General features: G+C 37.9%; 1 protein-coding gene across 1 annotated transcript; it reads left to right on the top strand.

Annotated features, from left to right (window-relative positions):
• The first annotated feature begins 1,086 nt into the window (after positions 1–1,086).
• Positions 1,087–14,151, top strand: blm (BLM RecQ like helicase). The gene is made up of 22 exons (XM_041226009.1): positions 1,087–1,237; positions 1,870–1,972; positions 2,640–3,445; positions 3,551–3,701; positions 3,835–3,929; positions 4,181–4,313; positions 4,581–5,299; positions 5,854–6,027; positions 6,394–6,512; positions 6,650–6,763; positions 6,919–7,017; positions 7,910–8,058; positions 8,278–8,384; positions 8,661–8,821; positions 9,099–9,294; positions 9,578–9,768; positions 10,131–10,275; positions 10,617–10,816; positions 10,925–11,120; positions 11,357–11,479; positions 11,629–11,839; positions 12,118–14,151. The coding sequence occupies exons 2-22, from the start codon at positions 1,875–1,877 to the stop codon at positions 12,317–12,319; spliced, it is 4,389 nt and encodes a 1,462-aa protein (XP_041081943.1). The 5' UTR covers positions 1,087–1,237; positions 1,870–1,874; the 3' UTR covers positions 12,320–14,151.
• The last annotated feature ends 999 nt before the right edge of the window (positions 14,152–15,150 follow it).

The raw sequence follows: 15,150 nt of genomic DNA, 5'->3' as shown, positions 1-15,150 counted from the left end.
TATGGAGTTGCTAAGTGTGGGTGGGGGGCGCAGCATTTTCACAGCAACACTTTATCTGAATAAACAAAAATGTACCTTAAATTAAGAAGGGGTGGCAAAACTGGACATAGTGTTGCATGGGCACGTCTGACAATACGTGTTTAAATTAGAGACCTGCAATACAATAAAAAAAAAACATGTCTTCATTGTGGAGCCCACCCCCATGCTCGTGCTTCCTGCTGTACCACAGTGCATTCCCCAACGAGAATAAAGAACAGAGAACTGCTGAAGTGCATAACCCACCCTGGCCATTCCCCTTGGACTGTGACCCCAAATCAAAGCATGGCTGGAGCACCAGCCGTTCTGCCCATCAGCACAATGACACTTTACTCCTGCATCAATTAGTTTACAAGGCATTGACTTACCTCAGAATCAGACAGAAGAACAAGAAAGAGAAGTAGAAGGCTGACAAAAACTTCCTCACCTGTTCCTGCTATTCATGCTGTAGCACAGGAAACCCCCCTCAGAGCAGCCAGTGATGTTACACTGTGAATCCCTCACCTTGCTGTGTCAATAGCTGCTATTCATGCTGTAGTACAAGGGACCCCCCTCAGAGCAGACAGTGATGTTACACTGTGAATCCCTCACCTTGCTGTGTCAATAGCTGCTATTCATGCTGTAGTACAAGGGACCCCCCTCAGAGCAGACAGTGATGTTACACTGTGACTCCCTCACCTTGCTGTGTCAATAGCTGCTATTCATGCTGTAGTACAAGGGACCCCCCTCAGAGCAGACAGTGATGTTACACTCTGAAATCACACTCCCTACACTCTTAGCTCTTGCTGTGTCAATAGGGCTTTGAGACAGTGAGATACAAAGAGAAGAAACAAACCCTGGCCCATGAATACACTTTACTGTGTAAAACGTGTATTGATTCATATGCAGTATAGTGCTCTCAGGCCTAATTTTAAGCGTGAAGGTTGCTTTGGCATGCTAAATAAAATGTTTCTGTGGAGCAGACATGACAACTCGTTTGGTGCCCAGCAGGTGGCGCTAAGTAGCGGATTCTGCTTTGTGACACTGAACCGGAAGTATCCCATGCGGACGCGGCTCGTCGGGAGAACTCTAGGAGGAAGGCGCGTATTCCAAACAGCAGACAGAAGAGAGGTTTGAGTTATAGAAATAAATGCCGTAAAATGAATACAGCCTTTCGCAAAGAAATAACAGCGCGATTAGAATATTAACAGAGGGGTTTCAGGTAAGTTATTCCATTCAGCCCTGTTTCAATGTTCCTATTTTCGTATTGTTTTTACTGTAACATACCAATGCTTGCGTACCCGTGCGCTAGCCGCATTCAGATCCTTAATTTGTTATGTAGAATGAGAAAGAAAACATTTTGTTACCATATCAGAGAGCACTGTAGTTTAAAACGATTTAATTGATGTGTTGTTTTGATAATGTACAACTAGCCCACTTCTGTTACTACTGGTAGTTGACCCCGGCGAGCCGCCGCACTGCACTCACTGGCACTGTGTGTGTTTTCATTCGTTTCACCTTGAATATATTCTAGTCATAGCCACGCAGCAGCATAACATGGCATTAGAGTATTTATTTATTTATATATAATATATATATATATATATATATATATATATATTATATATATATAATTTTTTTTTTTCCAATTCCAGACATACTTTTACACTGACATAAATACCAGTACCGTACAGGTTTTGTTTTATTGTTACTGATATTCATGACCAGCCCAGATGTAAGCCAGCTGCAGGCTAACTGTAACTAGTCCCACCACAGTTACATTACATGCTGAATCATGTAGAAATGTATTAATATTGTACTTGTATTAACAGAACGTTGTTTCTTTTGCTTTAGTCAGAATGCCAGTCCTTCCCCAGAATAACCTTCAGAAACAGCTGGAGCTGCATTCCACCAAAGCTGCCCAGAACAAACTGTCACTGCCAAAACCCAAACCAGGGTAAGAGAGCGCAGTTGTGTTGAGCTGCTCTGTGTTCTTTGTTCTGCACCGGTGTATCGTATGGTTTTATTGGGCAGGTAATCCCCTCCCTGCATGTGTTCAAAGAGATTTACTGTATCTCGTTTACACAACCTTTTTAAACAATAAGTCGTCGCATTTAAAAAAAGGTTCAGTCACTGACCTCGAAGCACGCTTAATCTAAGTGCATTCAGATTTAACCATCCTCTTACAGATATTGCAGAAAGGATTTGCATACAGCACCTAGAAGATGAGCAGTGACCACATGAAATTCAGAAAAGGCTGTACAGTATTTTAAGTAGACCACCGTAACAGATTGTTGTAGGTTGTAGCAGACAGAACAATACTGATAGAGTGCTCAATGCACAAAATGTTTTTTCTTTTAAATAATGTCTTGATTATTCCAGACAGTTTGTCCATTTTCTGGTAGACGGGCTGCATGCACCTTCTGAGACAATGGGTGCCCTGCTGAACATACTTTTATAGCCGCTGTGTACGATACCACTGGCTTATGTTAAAGTCCCTGTGCACTAACTTACTGAAGATTTGTGTCAGTTGGTGTATTATTTTGGATTCCTGTGTCACATGTATTTGTTTTCTTTGCTAATTAATTTGTCAATTCAACTTTGTATTTATTTATTTTTGACAGGTGCTTTACCTTTAAAAAGAATACCCCATCGTGTAGTACTGCAGTGCCTGTTTCTTCCAAGGTAACAACATCTGTTTTAGTGGGCAAGGATGTTAATGTTTATCATGATTGCCCAGTGACTGAACCTCTGACATCTCTAATCAAGCCTAAAGAACAGCAAGCAAAAATCAACAGCTACTTTGAGTCAAGCTCCAAGCCGCAGAAACTGAAGTTTACACCAGTCGTGACTAACCCAATAGCGAACAGTACCAAGCCAGAGTGGCGAGCTGCTAAAATTGTACCAGCGACAACTAAACAAGATGAGGGAAGCAAAACACTTGAGACGGCTAAAGAGCCTGACTTTGACCAGTCCTTTGGCATTGATATCAATGAATGGGATGACCTTGAAGACTTTGACACATCTTTTAAAGACAAAAGCATTACAGCAGGTAGCCAAAACCATGCCGGGAAGAACTCTAAAACTCAGAATGGATCCAGTACAAAAAAGCTAGGTTTTAAAAAAAAAGGAGCATTCAAAGATTCACTGTTTAAAAACCTGGACAGCAAGGGCAGTGATGAAACCTGTGAGGAAGGGCAGCTTGGCAAAAGCAGGTTTGTATCCAGTTTAGAGGATTCGGACAGGTCTTTGACATGCCTGAGTGATTGTGCTCCCCAGAAAGACACGCATGAGGGGAGTGGGGATGAAGAGGAGGATACTCCTGTGAAAGGTACTAGGAAGCATCACTTTGCACAACCAATAGATGTTCTGAGTGACAGTGAAGAAGAACCCACAGAAAAGGACATACCTGTAAATGGTAAATGGAAAGGTGCGTTGAATTATTGAAAACGTTTTTTCTTTACAAAGCATTTGCAGAATACTAGAATGGATTTTATATTTGATATGGAAATCTTGTAAAATGATGTTGTTTCAGGTGCTCAGAGTGACAAAGATATTATAGATGTCGATGAGCCTGAAGAGAAACAGAATGACAAACCTGACTTTGAGGAAGAGGACATTGATTTTATTCCACCCTCTCCAGAGAGTGAAACATTCCCTTCTCCTCCTTTTCTAAAGCCCTACAGGTAATTTTTTTCACCAGGCTTGGTGCTGTATTATTTAAAGTAGTAACAGATTTGCAAACATATTTTGTATCTTATTAGGTACTAAAGGGTATGTTTTGTTTGTGACTTTAATCTAACGTGTATTGAATTTCAGTGGTTCAGAAAAATGTGGTTCTAGTGAGAAGACACCCTTTTCGTCAAATGGATCTATTCTCAAACAAGCCAATGTGGATTGCATACAGAACAAAGGTGAAAATAAAAACTGATAACCTCAACTCATACCCATATATTTTAATCAGTTTCCTTATGTTTGTTCTGCAAATTATTTAGAGTAGAGGACCACTGATTGCTGCTCATTGGTACATTTTGTAATTAAAAGATTCTTGGACAGCTGTACTATGATGTTCCCAGGCATGTTGCCTGGAACTCAAGAACATGATAATTTGTTGATATGATTTCGATAATTGTATTTACAATCTTTGCGTATGTCTTGTTGACAGTCAGTGGCTTGGGATCAGAAGATCAGCTGTTTAGCGTAATGGAAGAGATTTGCAGGTTGGTTGATTCAATCCCTTCTCGTGAACTGAAAGCACTGTCCTGCGGCAGCCAGCTTCTTCAGCAGAGGGAACGCAGGTACGTTTTTATGTTCCAGACAGCAACGTGGGGCTGATCAATCCTACATACTGTTTCTTGCAACCTAAAATGTGTTTTTCTGTTTTAATCCAACAAGTGATCAGAATCTAGAATTGATTTATGTTTATCAGTGATGGTGAATTTAAAACTCCATTTAAAGGAAAGATTGGCTCTTTCTATGGTTTTCTCAGTTCGTAACAGTTTTTTGTTGATGTAAGAATTCAGACTTTTTGACTTGCAAGTAACTGTGTTATTCTTGTTTAATAGGAAAAAGATTGTTGCTCAAGCTTCCGATGCACAGTTGAGGTGCACCGACACAAGTTTTGACTCTGTCACCCAGCCCTTTTACTGTCATTCAACTCAAATAAGTACTGCTGCTAAGAATGATCAGCCTTCTACTAAGACTTTTCAATTCAGAAAATCATCTTCAGTCCCTTCTGCAGCATGTGAGGACAGTTTTTGCAATGACCTGAGTGCTATAAATGGTATTCAAACCCCTGACCAGACTCCAAACATCTCCTCAAGACCAAGTGCTTCATACTATAACAGTCTTAGTGGACAACCAAGGGGAAGACTGTCTACAAACAGTGATTATAAAGAGTCTTCTTCAGCTTTTTGTTATGCAAAATGTCCCTCTCCAGAGGTGGAGGAGGAACAAGATTGCAGTAGTAACAGAACTCCGGATCAAACAAATGGCAGTATAACTGAACCGGATAATATGGGTGCTTTTATTGATGATGACGATTTTTTCTTTGACATAGATGATTTTGATGAGGGAGAAATGGTTGACTGTCATGACAGTGTGTCAAACACTAGTACTGCAGCTAAAAAGCTGTCTGATTCAGTGTTTCAACCAATCAAAGAAGGTGGACTTAGCAGATCGCCGTGGGAAAAGAAGACTCCAGTGGTTAATGGAACCAATCCCTGTTTAACCCTTTCTTCAACGTTCAGTCCAACACCAACTTGCAGCAGCAAAAGTTCTTCAGGCAAGTTGGTTCAGAGTTGCCCTAGTTGTTATAATTATCCATGGAAATAAACAGAGGCAGTATTTCCAAAGGATAGCAGACTGCAAACTAGCATGGGAAGCAAGTGTGGAAATCCACCTACAGTTTGGTGTTAGGTACACACCGGTACTGTATTCTGTAATTTAAGATGATAAACAACACAGAGCTGTATAATGTAATTGTTTATTAAACTATATATATATATATAGTGGTGGGACTAGTTACAGTTAGCCTGCAGCTGGCTTACATCTGGGCTGGTCTCAGTAACAATAAAACAAAACCTGTACGGTACTGGTATGTATGTCAGTGTAAAAGTAAGTCTGGAATTGGAAATTTATATATATATATATATATATATATTAGTCTAGACTGAAGCTTGGAATTGTTTGTCTATTTGACAGCACCACAATTTCTTATAAATTGCTTTCTCATGAGTATTTAGAAGATCATCTGTTTAAGATGAATTTTGTCTTTTAGTATAACTTCAGTAAAACATGAACTATAGTTTCTTATGGTTTTCTATTACATTCTTGTAGACCAAGCTAAAAATCCAGCCCATGTTCGATTCGAGGGATTCAACTTCCCACACTCCAAGGAAATGATGAAGATTTTCCACAAACGATTCGGTCTTCATCAGTTCCGAACCAATCAGCTGGAATCCATTAATGCCGCACTGTTGGGTGAAGATACTTTCATCTTGATGCCCACTGGTATGCTAGGAGTTCCTTTATCTAACTGGAAATCATTTCTATTGTGTGTTAATACAGAATATAATAACTACCGGCACCCTGTGTTCTTCTGCGTTCTGTAACTTCCATTTACTGAATAGAAATACCTAGAATCGTCTAGTCCAGGGGAATAGCAATCTTTCTTGAATTTAGGGTATGTTCTGTAATATGGCATCACACCAGGAAAGGTTACTGTTATCAAAAGATTGTTATATGAACTAATACTGCAATCTATTTATGACTGTGTGTGTGTGTGTGTGTGTGTGTGTGTATATATATATATACACACACATACATATTCTTTAAGTTATTTAATGGATGTTTTTTTGTTTTGTTTTGTTTTTTTAGGTGGTGGTAAAAGTCTTTGCTACCAACTTCCAGCCTGTGTTTCACCAGGAGTTACTGTTGTAATTTCCCCTCTTCGGTCCCTAATAGTAGACCAGGTCCAGAAATTGACAACATTGGATGTAAGTGATGTGAAGATTTGTTGTTGGCTTAGTATTGTTTTAGTATTCGACAGCACCACCATTTCTTAGAAATTGCTTTCTCATGAGTATTTAGAAGATCATCTGTTTAAGATGAATTTTGTCTTTCCTTTCTGTAGATCCCTGCTACAAGTTTGACTGGGAATCAGAGTGAGGCTGAATCTGGCCGTGTTTTTATGCAGCTAGCAAAGAAAGACCCCATTATTAAGCTCTTGTATGCTACCCCTGAGAAGGTATGCAAAGTATATGTACATATTTGTTAAAACACAGTTACAGGTTGCCCTACTTCCAATAGGCACAATCTCATTACTACTATGAAGCTATGTCATGTATTTTGGGTAGAGATACATATTGTTTTAATTCTTACATGTTCTTTTTCTTTATTTAGGTGTGTGCAAGCAACAGGCTGATCAGTACACTTCAAAATCTGTATGAAAGAAAGCTACTGGCACGATTTGTGATTGATGAAGCCCATTGTGTCAGCCAGGTAATTGCCTTGTTTTATTTGTACTATATATATATATATATATATATATATATATATATATATATATATAATGTACACACACAGTGGAACTCTGTTTATCCGTGTACTTGGGGGGACCTAGGTCCGTGAAATGTGTGAAATCCACAGATAACATTGTGTGCGACTAGAATGCATGAATAAAATACAGAAACTAGTAATGTAAACAAAATTAGCATTTACTGGAGATGTGTGCAATACAGTATATTACAAAGACAGAAGAATGTTTTAAAAATGAGTTTACTTTGACACTGTTACTCCTAGCAAAATGTAAATGCGATCCAACTCCATTTCCCTAGCTTTTTCTGTTACCAAGAAAATTAATAATAATAATAATAATAATAATAATAAATAAATAAAAGTACTACAAAGCTATAAGATCATATCCAGTTTGACGGGAATAAGCTATTCAGCCCATCAGCTCGCACAGTTTTCCTATAAACAAAGTCATGTGTCTAGCAGCTAGAAATATCACAAGGCATTCACTCATTCATTCCAAGCATTAATATTAAGTAATGGTAGTAAGGGTTGCTAGTTTTCTGAGATTTCAGACAAAAAAATGCAACTCTGTATACATTTTTTTAACTGTAATTTTAACGTTTCTTAAATTTCAACAAAATATATACCAACAGAAGTATTGTTTTTTTTTGCAGCAGCTTTTTTAAACCATTCACTGTTGCAAGTTGTTCTTTTGAACCTTGAAGTGCGGTTAAATGAGCTTCTACTGTGTGTGTTGCAAAGGTATTCTAAAGGTTATAGCAGATGTGTCCTAACTCAGTTTTGATGGCGTGATGTTGGCTGCATTATCTTTCATCAAACTTTTTTTTATTTTTAATTTCCTATTTATTTATTTAAGTGGGGTCATGATTTCCGGCCAGACTTTAAAAGATTACATGAGCTGCGTGAGAAGTTTCCTAACGTTCCAATAATGGCCCTGACAGCTACAGCCAACCCCCGGGTCCAGAAGGATATTCTTAATCAACTGAAGATGTCGAAGCCACAGGTGTAAGTATTCGTCTGGATTGTTTTTTCTTTAACATTGCGATATTATTATTATTATTATTATTATTTATTATTATTATTATTATTATTATTATTATTATTATTATTTGCTTGCAAGTGCAATCACTTTGACATGTTTGAACATGTTCAGTTGAAGTAATAATGAACTGCAGGTTTTTGCTGAATAAATGTAGATTAACAGACTTGGTACTGTCTTTTAAGGTTTACTATGAGCTTTAATAGGCATAACCTGAAGTACGAAGTTCTTCCAAAAAGACCAAAGAAGGTGGCTGAGGAATGCATTGACTGGATCAGAAAACATCACCCACGTACGTAGCTGTTACAGTATCTTTTATAGAGGCATTACTATAGACTTTGATTAGAACTATTTAGCTATGTTTTAATTCTAGTGATAGAATGACCAGGGGTGTTATCTAATTGTTATTTTAATGTTGATATTGTTATTGATTCCATAAGTAAAATAAATAAGTATAACTTAAAATTTCTATGTTAGCATTCTGTCAAAATGCATGAATACAAAAAGCGTTACCTTTTGCATGTGACTCAATAGTAGCTGATCTGTTTAGTTTTTTGCTTTTCTGCAGGCAACTCTGGGATTATATATTGCTTGTCTCGAAAGGATTGTGATACCCTGGCTGACAATTTACAGAAAGTGGGTATTGCTGCCTTAGCTTATCATGCTGGCCTGAAGGACAGTGAGAGGGATTTAGTACAACATAAATGGATCAATCAGGATGGCTGCCAGGTAAGGAGAGCTGTTTGTCTTGACTTTTGTGAACTTTTTATTGTTTGCTTTTCTGTGTGTGTGTACGGAGTTACATATTTGGATCTAAAAAGATAATATTGCCATCATTGTATATGTTTCTATGTATCTTGAACACTACTGTAGTTATACTAGGAGTCCTGAATAGACCAAACATCAGCATAGTATCTCTTAATACATCATATGCTCCCTTCATTAAAACTCTTACCACACATTCAAGCCGAACTATCTTCACCGCAACAGTCTTTGTGTTTGTCAGGTAATGTGTGCCACTATTGCATTTGGGATGGGGATTGATAAACCTGATGTGCGGTATGTGATCCACGCTAGCCTGCCAAAGTCTATAGAAGGATATTATCAGGAATCTGGACGAGCCGGAAGAGATGGTGAAATATCCCACTGCCTGCTCTTTTACTCTTACCAGGACGTTATTAGAATCAGACGACTTATAGAAAGTAAGTGCTTAAAACATGCATGCAATTATAACCTTCCCTGTACACCATGAGATTTTTATTGCATTGAGTTGATTATGGCTTTTTCCATCCAACTTTTAGCTCAATCGGTTACATTGCATTCTGTTTTATACAAATTGCATTTGAGTGTTCCATGTTTTACACACGGTTTTAGAATGTCTCCTCGGAGCCTTATCATCTTAATACAACTGTCTTGTATCATATTGTGAATTGTGCATGAGAGCCATAGTTTCATTTAATCAGAATGATAAACTGTTTTTTGTAGTGGAGAAAGATGGAAACAGACACACAAAGCAGACCCACTATAACAACTTGAACAGTATGGTGCATTTTTGTGAGACTGTGGTGGACTGTCGCAGAATTCAGTTGCTGGCTTATTTTGGAGAAACTAACTTCAACCCCAATTTCTGTAAGGAGCACCCGGAGGTCATCTGTGACAACTGCTCTAGAACAAAAGTATGGAAATTGCTTTTTAATACTTTGGTTTTATGTCTTGAATGGGGGTCTTAAGACAATATATATATATATATATATTTATTGTAATATCTATATATATATGACCAATTTAAATCTTCAAAAGTATAAGTCATAGCTGAAGCCTAAGTACATCGGTCACCAAATAGTACAGTACATAGGAAAGATAAGTACATTCAAAATAGTAGATACAATAATCTACAAAAACTACAAAGTTTTTTCTTATGAGGATGGAATGGGAGACACGATTTATGATTTTTAGCCTAATTCTTTCAGAACTGACATGTTTCTATATTTGAGACCATTAACTGAAATTTTTCTGACTTCTTTGTTTACATGATCAGCAATACAAGTCAAGGAATGTAACAGAAGAAGTGAGGAGCATAGTCAGATTTGTTCAAGAAAAATGTGAAAAAGTTGGATCAAGACAGAGCAGAGGAGCACAGGGCAACAGGCTCACTCTCAACATGTTGGTTGACATATTCTTAGGTAAGTTTTTTTTATGCATTTTTGTGTAACTTAAATAGATTAATAACAGATTCTGCCGAGTCAACATTCTGGTTTGAAAGGTCGCCTGAGGGGAAATATCGCGACACAAAGACTGGACATGCACAAAGATGTATATTATATATATATATATATATATATTTAGATATATATATAATTATATTTGTGTATAATTTAAAACACACCTAGTGTATGTTTTATTTTCTTTTGTGGTTAGTATAGATCTTGGCAGCACAATGCCCTTTATTTAAAACTATTTTAACGCTGAACTAATATGTATGCTAATATGTACACAGAATAATCTTCTGCTTTGAATTTTACAGGTAGTAAAACTGCCAGAATCCAGACTGGTTTGTTTGGTAAAGGAGCAGCATATTCAAGACACAATGCTGAAAGGCTCTTTCGGAAGCTGGTTTTGGACCGGATACTGGAGGAAGATCTGTACATCACAGCTAATGGCCAGGCTGTTGCTTATACTTCTGCAGGGGAAAAATCTATGTCTGTTCTTAATGGCTCCATCCAGGTATATAAACAGTAATTTTTTCAAATCCAATTTTGTCTACATGTTCTTCAGTGTATGTAAGTCAACAAATATATGTGTGCTTTTATTTTATATTTATATACTTTGTAGGTAGAGTTCCATGACACAGAAAATGCCTCCACTTTAAGGAAGCAAAAGGCGGCAGTGGCCAAAAATGTCTCAAAGCGGGAGGAGATGGTCCAGAAATGTGCTCAGGAACTCAATGATCTGTGCAAGAAGCTGGGCAAGGTCTTTGGAGTACATTACTACAACATATTTTCTACAGCCTCCATCAAGAAGATTGCTGGTACAGCACTGGATTTGTATCCCTTGAAAGTGACTAGGGTGTGGGAAAGTTGTCCCCTTATTATTTTGACTTGATTTGTCTACGAGAAATTAGGCCAACTGCGCCTCAAATTTGGAAACGCAAGATTTCTGAACACATTGCACTCAATATTATATATTTAATAATGTTTTCTTCATGGTAACCTCTTGTGCAGGCCTTTTATTCAGTAACTAACAAGGGTTGCAATGTTTTTACAGAGACATTGTCAGCTGACCCACAAGCTCTTCTTGAGATTGATGGTGTAACAGAAGACAAGCTGGACAAGTATGGGGCAGAACTCATTGACGTCCTACAGAAGTACTCTGAATGGAAACTGCCTGGTAAATAATTGTCACGGATGATTACATTGCATGTTTGTCTTTATAACTCGTTTTAGCACCCTTGTATTGTACCAATTGCATTGTAATGTTACAGCAATGCTCCAATGATAAATAAAGGCTAAACAAACGGTGCCTTTGTAATTTTGTAGCAGAGGACCAATTGGAGAAACCTGGTGTTTCTGATGGCTGGATTAATACCGCAAGGGATGAAGATAGAGATGGGGGTGATGAAGATGAAGGAGGTTCCACTTACTTCGGCAATAAAAATGCGAGAGGAGGAAAACGAAAGAAAGCTCCCTATTTCAAGAATTCCAAAAAGAGAAAAGGTGGAAATGGTGGGCAGCAGTCGGCTGCAAAAGGGTATTTTTTTTTTTTTTTAAATGCATTTATTTGTTTGCTTCTGGGGGTATACACAACAGTTGATGTATCTTGAGCCACAACACAGCGATACAACATTTGATATACAATGTGTGAATGAGAAAGAAACTTGGGAACTTACCTAATAGCAACAAACGCAATGACACAAACATGATCCGTATGGGACGTCCTTTCTGATTTACGCTGATAGCATATTTGAATGATTAGCTGACCTTCACTTCTTTAAAGACACTTTCTTTTTTTTGTTCCTCATATTTTAGAGGCTACAAGAGTAACTATTCAAAGACTTCCACTACCAGTTCTAGAGGGGGATACAACGCCAGACCTCAAAGCACAGCAGGTTACAACTTCACTAGTGCAGCGGCAGCGATGGCGACAAGCAAGAGACCTGGCTTCATGGCAATGCCAATGCCACGACCCAACCAGCGGGGCTTTCTCAAGCCTTCCTTTGCATTGACGTAGTCCGTGCAATCCCAGCTGTACAATAGTCAAGGTTTTTTAAGCAAAATTAGTGTTGCTGAATGTTATATAATGAAAACTTATTAAAAATAAAAAAAGGAAAGGCTAGCTCGTAAAATATTGGCTAGGATCCCCAGTATAACATTCCACTAATCAAACTACAGTATTAAAGGTGATGCTTGTAAAGGACATGGGTTAACATGTGGAGTTTCGGATTCCTGGGCTGTGCAACACACTCCCTCACTATACCCAGAGGGAATGGAGATTCCACAAACAGGTGGCTTTATAGCCATATATCTACTGTGCTCAATGTGGAAAACCAATGTTTGTGTTTTATTAGCTTTGTCAATAAAATATTTCAGGGCTTGAAATGCATGTTTTGTTTTGGGCTTTCGTCTTCTCTTTTTAAGTGTCCAACTTTAGTAACTGAAATATTACTTGTGATTTAGTTGTGCAGCTGGATCAGATATCTTTGTTAAATCTTCAGTTTTTATTTTTAATTCAGCATTTTCAGCTAAAGGGTCAGTTGTTGCTCTTTTTGATGTTTTTACTTGTGTAATCTGTACATAATAAAGGATATTTTATTTTAAAAAGCAGTGTATTGAAGACATTTTTTAAAGGATTTTCTCACATTATAAATGTTGTCTTATTAAGATCGAACTTCCAACATCCGCAGCTTGGATGTGATTTTGAGTTGAACCTCTCTTCCTGCATCCAGTCCTCTGTTTGACCCCCTTGTTGAAATGTGCCAGCAATCATGCCAGTGCTAAATTGGGTAAACTGACACAACATATAGTGGATGCTGTATCTATCAAAGACTTCTACCCTGTCCACATGGCTTACCAAATGCACTATCAAAACTTCTTAAGACCACGTGATCAGGCATTGAAGTAGTGTGAACAACAAACTAGTCTTCTGAGATGAATTACCGGTTGGATGACTAATAACTCCTCAGTTCAGATGGAGACTGGTTGCAGTTTGGTTTTGAAGATGCTTTCATTATGTTAGGTGCTGTGTTTTAATGTGACTGTCTTGGCATTTTGAACCCTTCCTCCAGACATGAAAGAACAACACCGATATCGACTGTTGGTCTGGGAAGTCAGCTTACCCTGTGCAGTGCTGAAAGAGCTGTGTACAGTGTTTGCAATACAGCAGTACTGCAGAGCTCATAAACAGCCAGTAACCACACACTTCTAGCCATTGTAAATTCCAGGCTGGGGTATATGAACAGCCATTCTAGCCCAGATATTTGTTACAACCAGACTTTTAATTAATTGAAACAATTAAATCTCTGCTTGGACATCAGTCTGTTAATTGATAACCTCTAATGTGGAATGCACATTTTGTTGTGCATTTATGTTGACAGCAAAACAAACAAAAGAAATCTCTTAACAGACTTGCCTACCGCGTACATGTAAAAACGGTGGGTCTCAGCTGTCTCACTTAAGCGATATAGTGTGTTTGTACTGCAATACTGTTACAGCGCATGTCATACGCCTGCTTGTACTGAAAACGTGATTCAACGGCAAGCAGCTTGCGTTCATCCCTGTCTGCTTCTGCTGCTGCGCCAAGGATTTCAAACAAAAATTGGCGCGGTTGTGATGTCACAAAACATCCGCGAGCGCAGTCAGAACTTTTCATCTCCGTGCAGCTCGCAACAATTTAATTCCGGCGTGACTTCGGCATCTCAGTGTCAGAACCGAACCAGAACCAACCCCATCTTCTGTAACCTCTGAGTCTGTTCATTACATTTCACCCCCCTTCAATGAGTTACAATGCTTCATGTTTTCAAGAATGACTGAAATACACTCATGAGATATTTTTATATACAAAATATATACTAAAATAGAAATATAAACAAATATAAATACAATAAGTAATTTAAACAAAAATAAAGATAAATACAACAAGGCTTTTTTATGTTGTTTGTTTTAGCAGATTATTTTAAACACGCTTTCGACCCTCTGCAGCTGACTTACCGGGAGAAGCATCCTGTTGCTCGCTTCCCACAGGGGCGTCTGTCCGTGTGCAGGGAAAGGGTGTATCTGTACAGAGGCCCATGGGCGAAACTGATCGGCACTATGAAACGAAAGAGCCTTTCGTGAAACTGCAAAAGATACAGGTGAGCAGCTAGCGGGAGTTAAGTTGTTTCTCGGAACAACAACATAAACTGCTTATTAGTATGCAAGCCGTGCTGTACGCTGTATATATGCACGGTCATGTGATGCTGTTTAACCATAGGTTATTTTTCCAAGCTGTGTTTTAGATATATATATATATATATATATATATCATGTGTGTGTGTGTGTGTGTGTGTGTGTGTGTGTGTGTGTGTGTGTAACCTACCCCTACCCCTACCATGTGGAAATTGAGAATAAAAGCTGATAGAAGCAATGTGCATCTGTACAGTGATAATCTTTAATTTTTTTTTTTTTTTTTTTACTCCAATTTACATTAAAAGAAAACCAAAAAAAACTCTCCTGCTTGTTTAGAACATTGTTTCAATGTTTATTTCAAGTTTTAATATTCTTATGGCACCAGTAACAAGGGGACTATCAAAAGAAACAATATCTTATACTGCTTCACATGTACCTACAAAGACGCTATCGGAATAAGTACGAATCTGAACAGAGAACTTGATTTGGCACAGGAACGATTTTTTTTTTTTTCAGTATTAAAACAGTAACATTATTGGGTATGTCCAATCTTATATTGTTAAAAGATGCAGTCTCTCTGGATTTAGAGTTTTATATATATAATAATTTAAAAGGGGGAGTATTTAACCACTTTTGTTTTTTGCTGAGAGTATGCAAGAAGCCAGTGTGATTAAGAGG

This window comes from Polyodon spathula, chromosome 24 (genome assembly GCF_017654505.1).
Source record: "Polyodon spathula isolate WHYD16114869_AA chromosome 24, ASM1765450v1, whole genome shotgun sequence".
Taxonomy (NCBI): Eukaryota; Metazoa; Chordata; class Actinopteri; order Acipenseriformes; family Polyodontidae; genus Polyodon; species Polyodon spathula.
The sequence above is the reverse complement of the archived record's forward strand: the minus strand, read 5'-3'. Positions and strand labels throughout refer to the sequence as shown.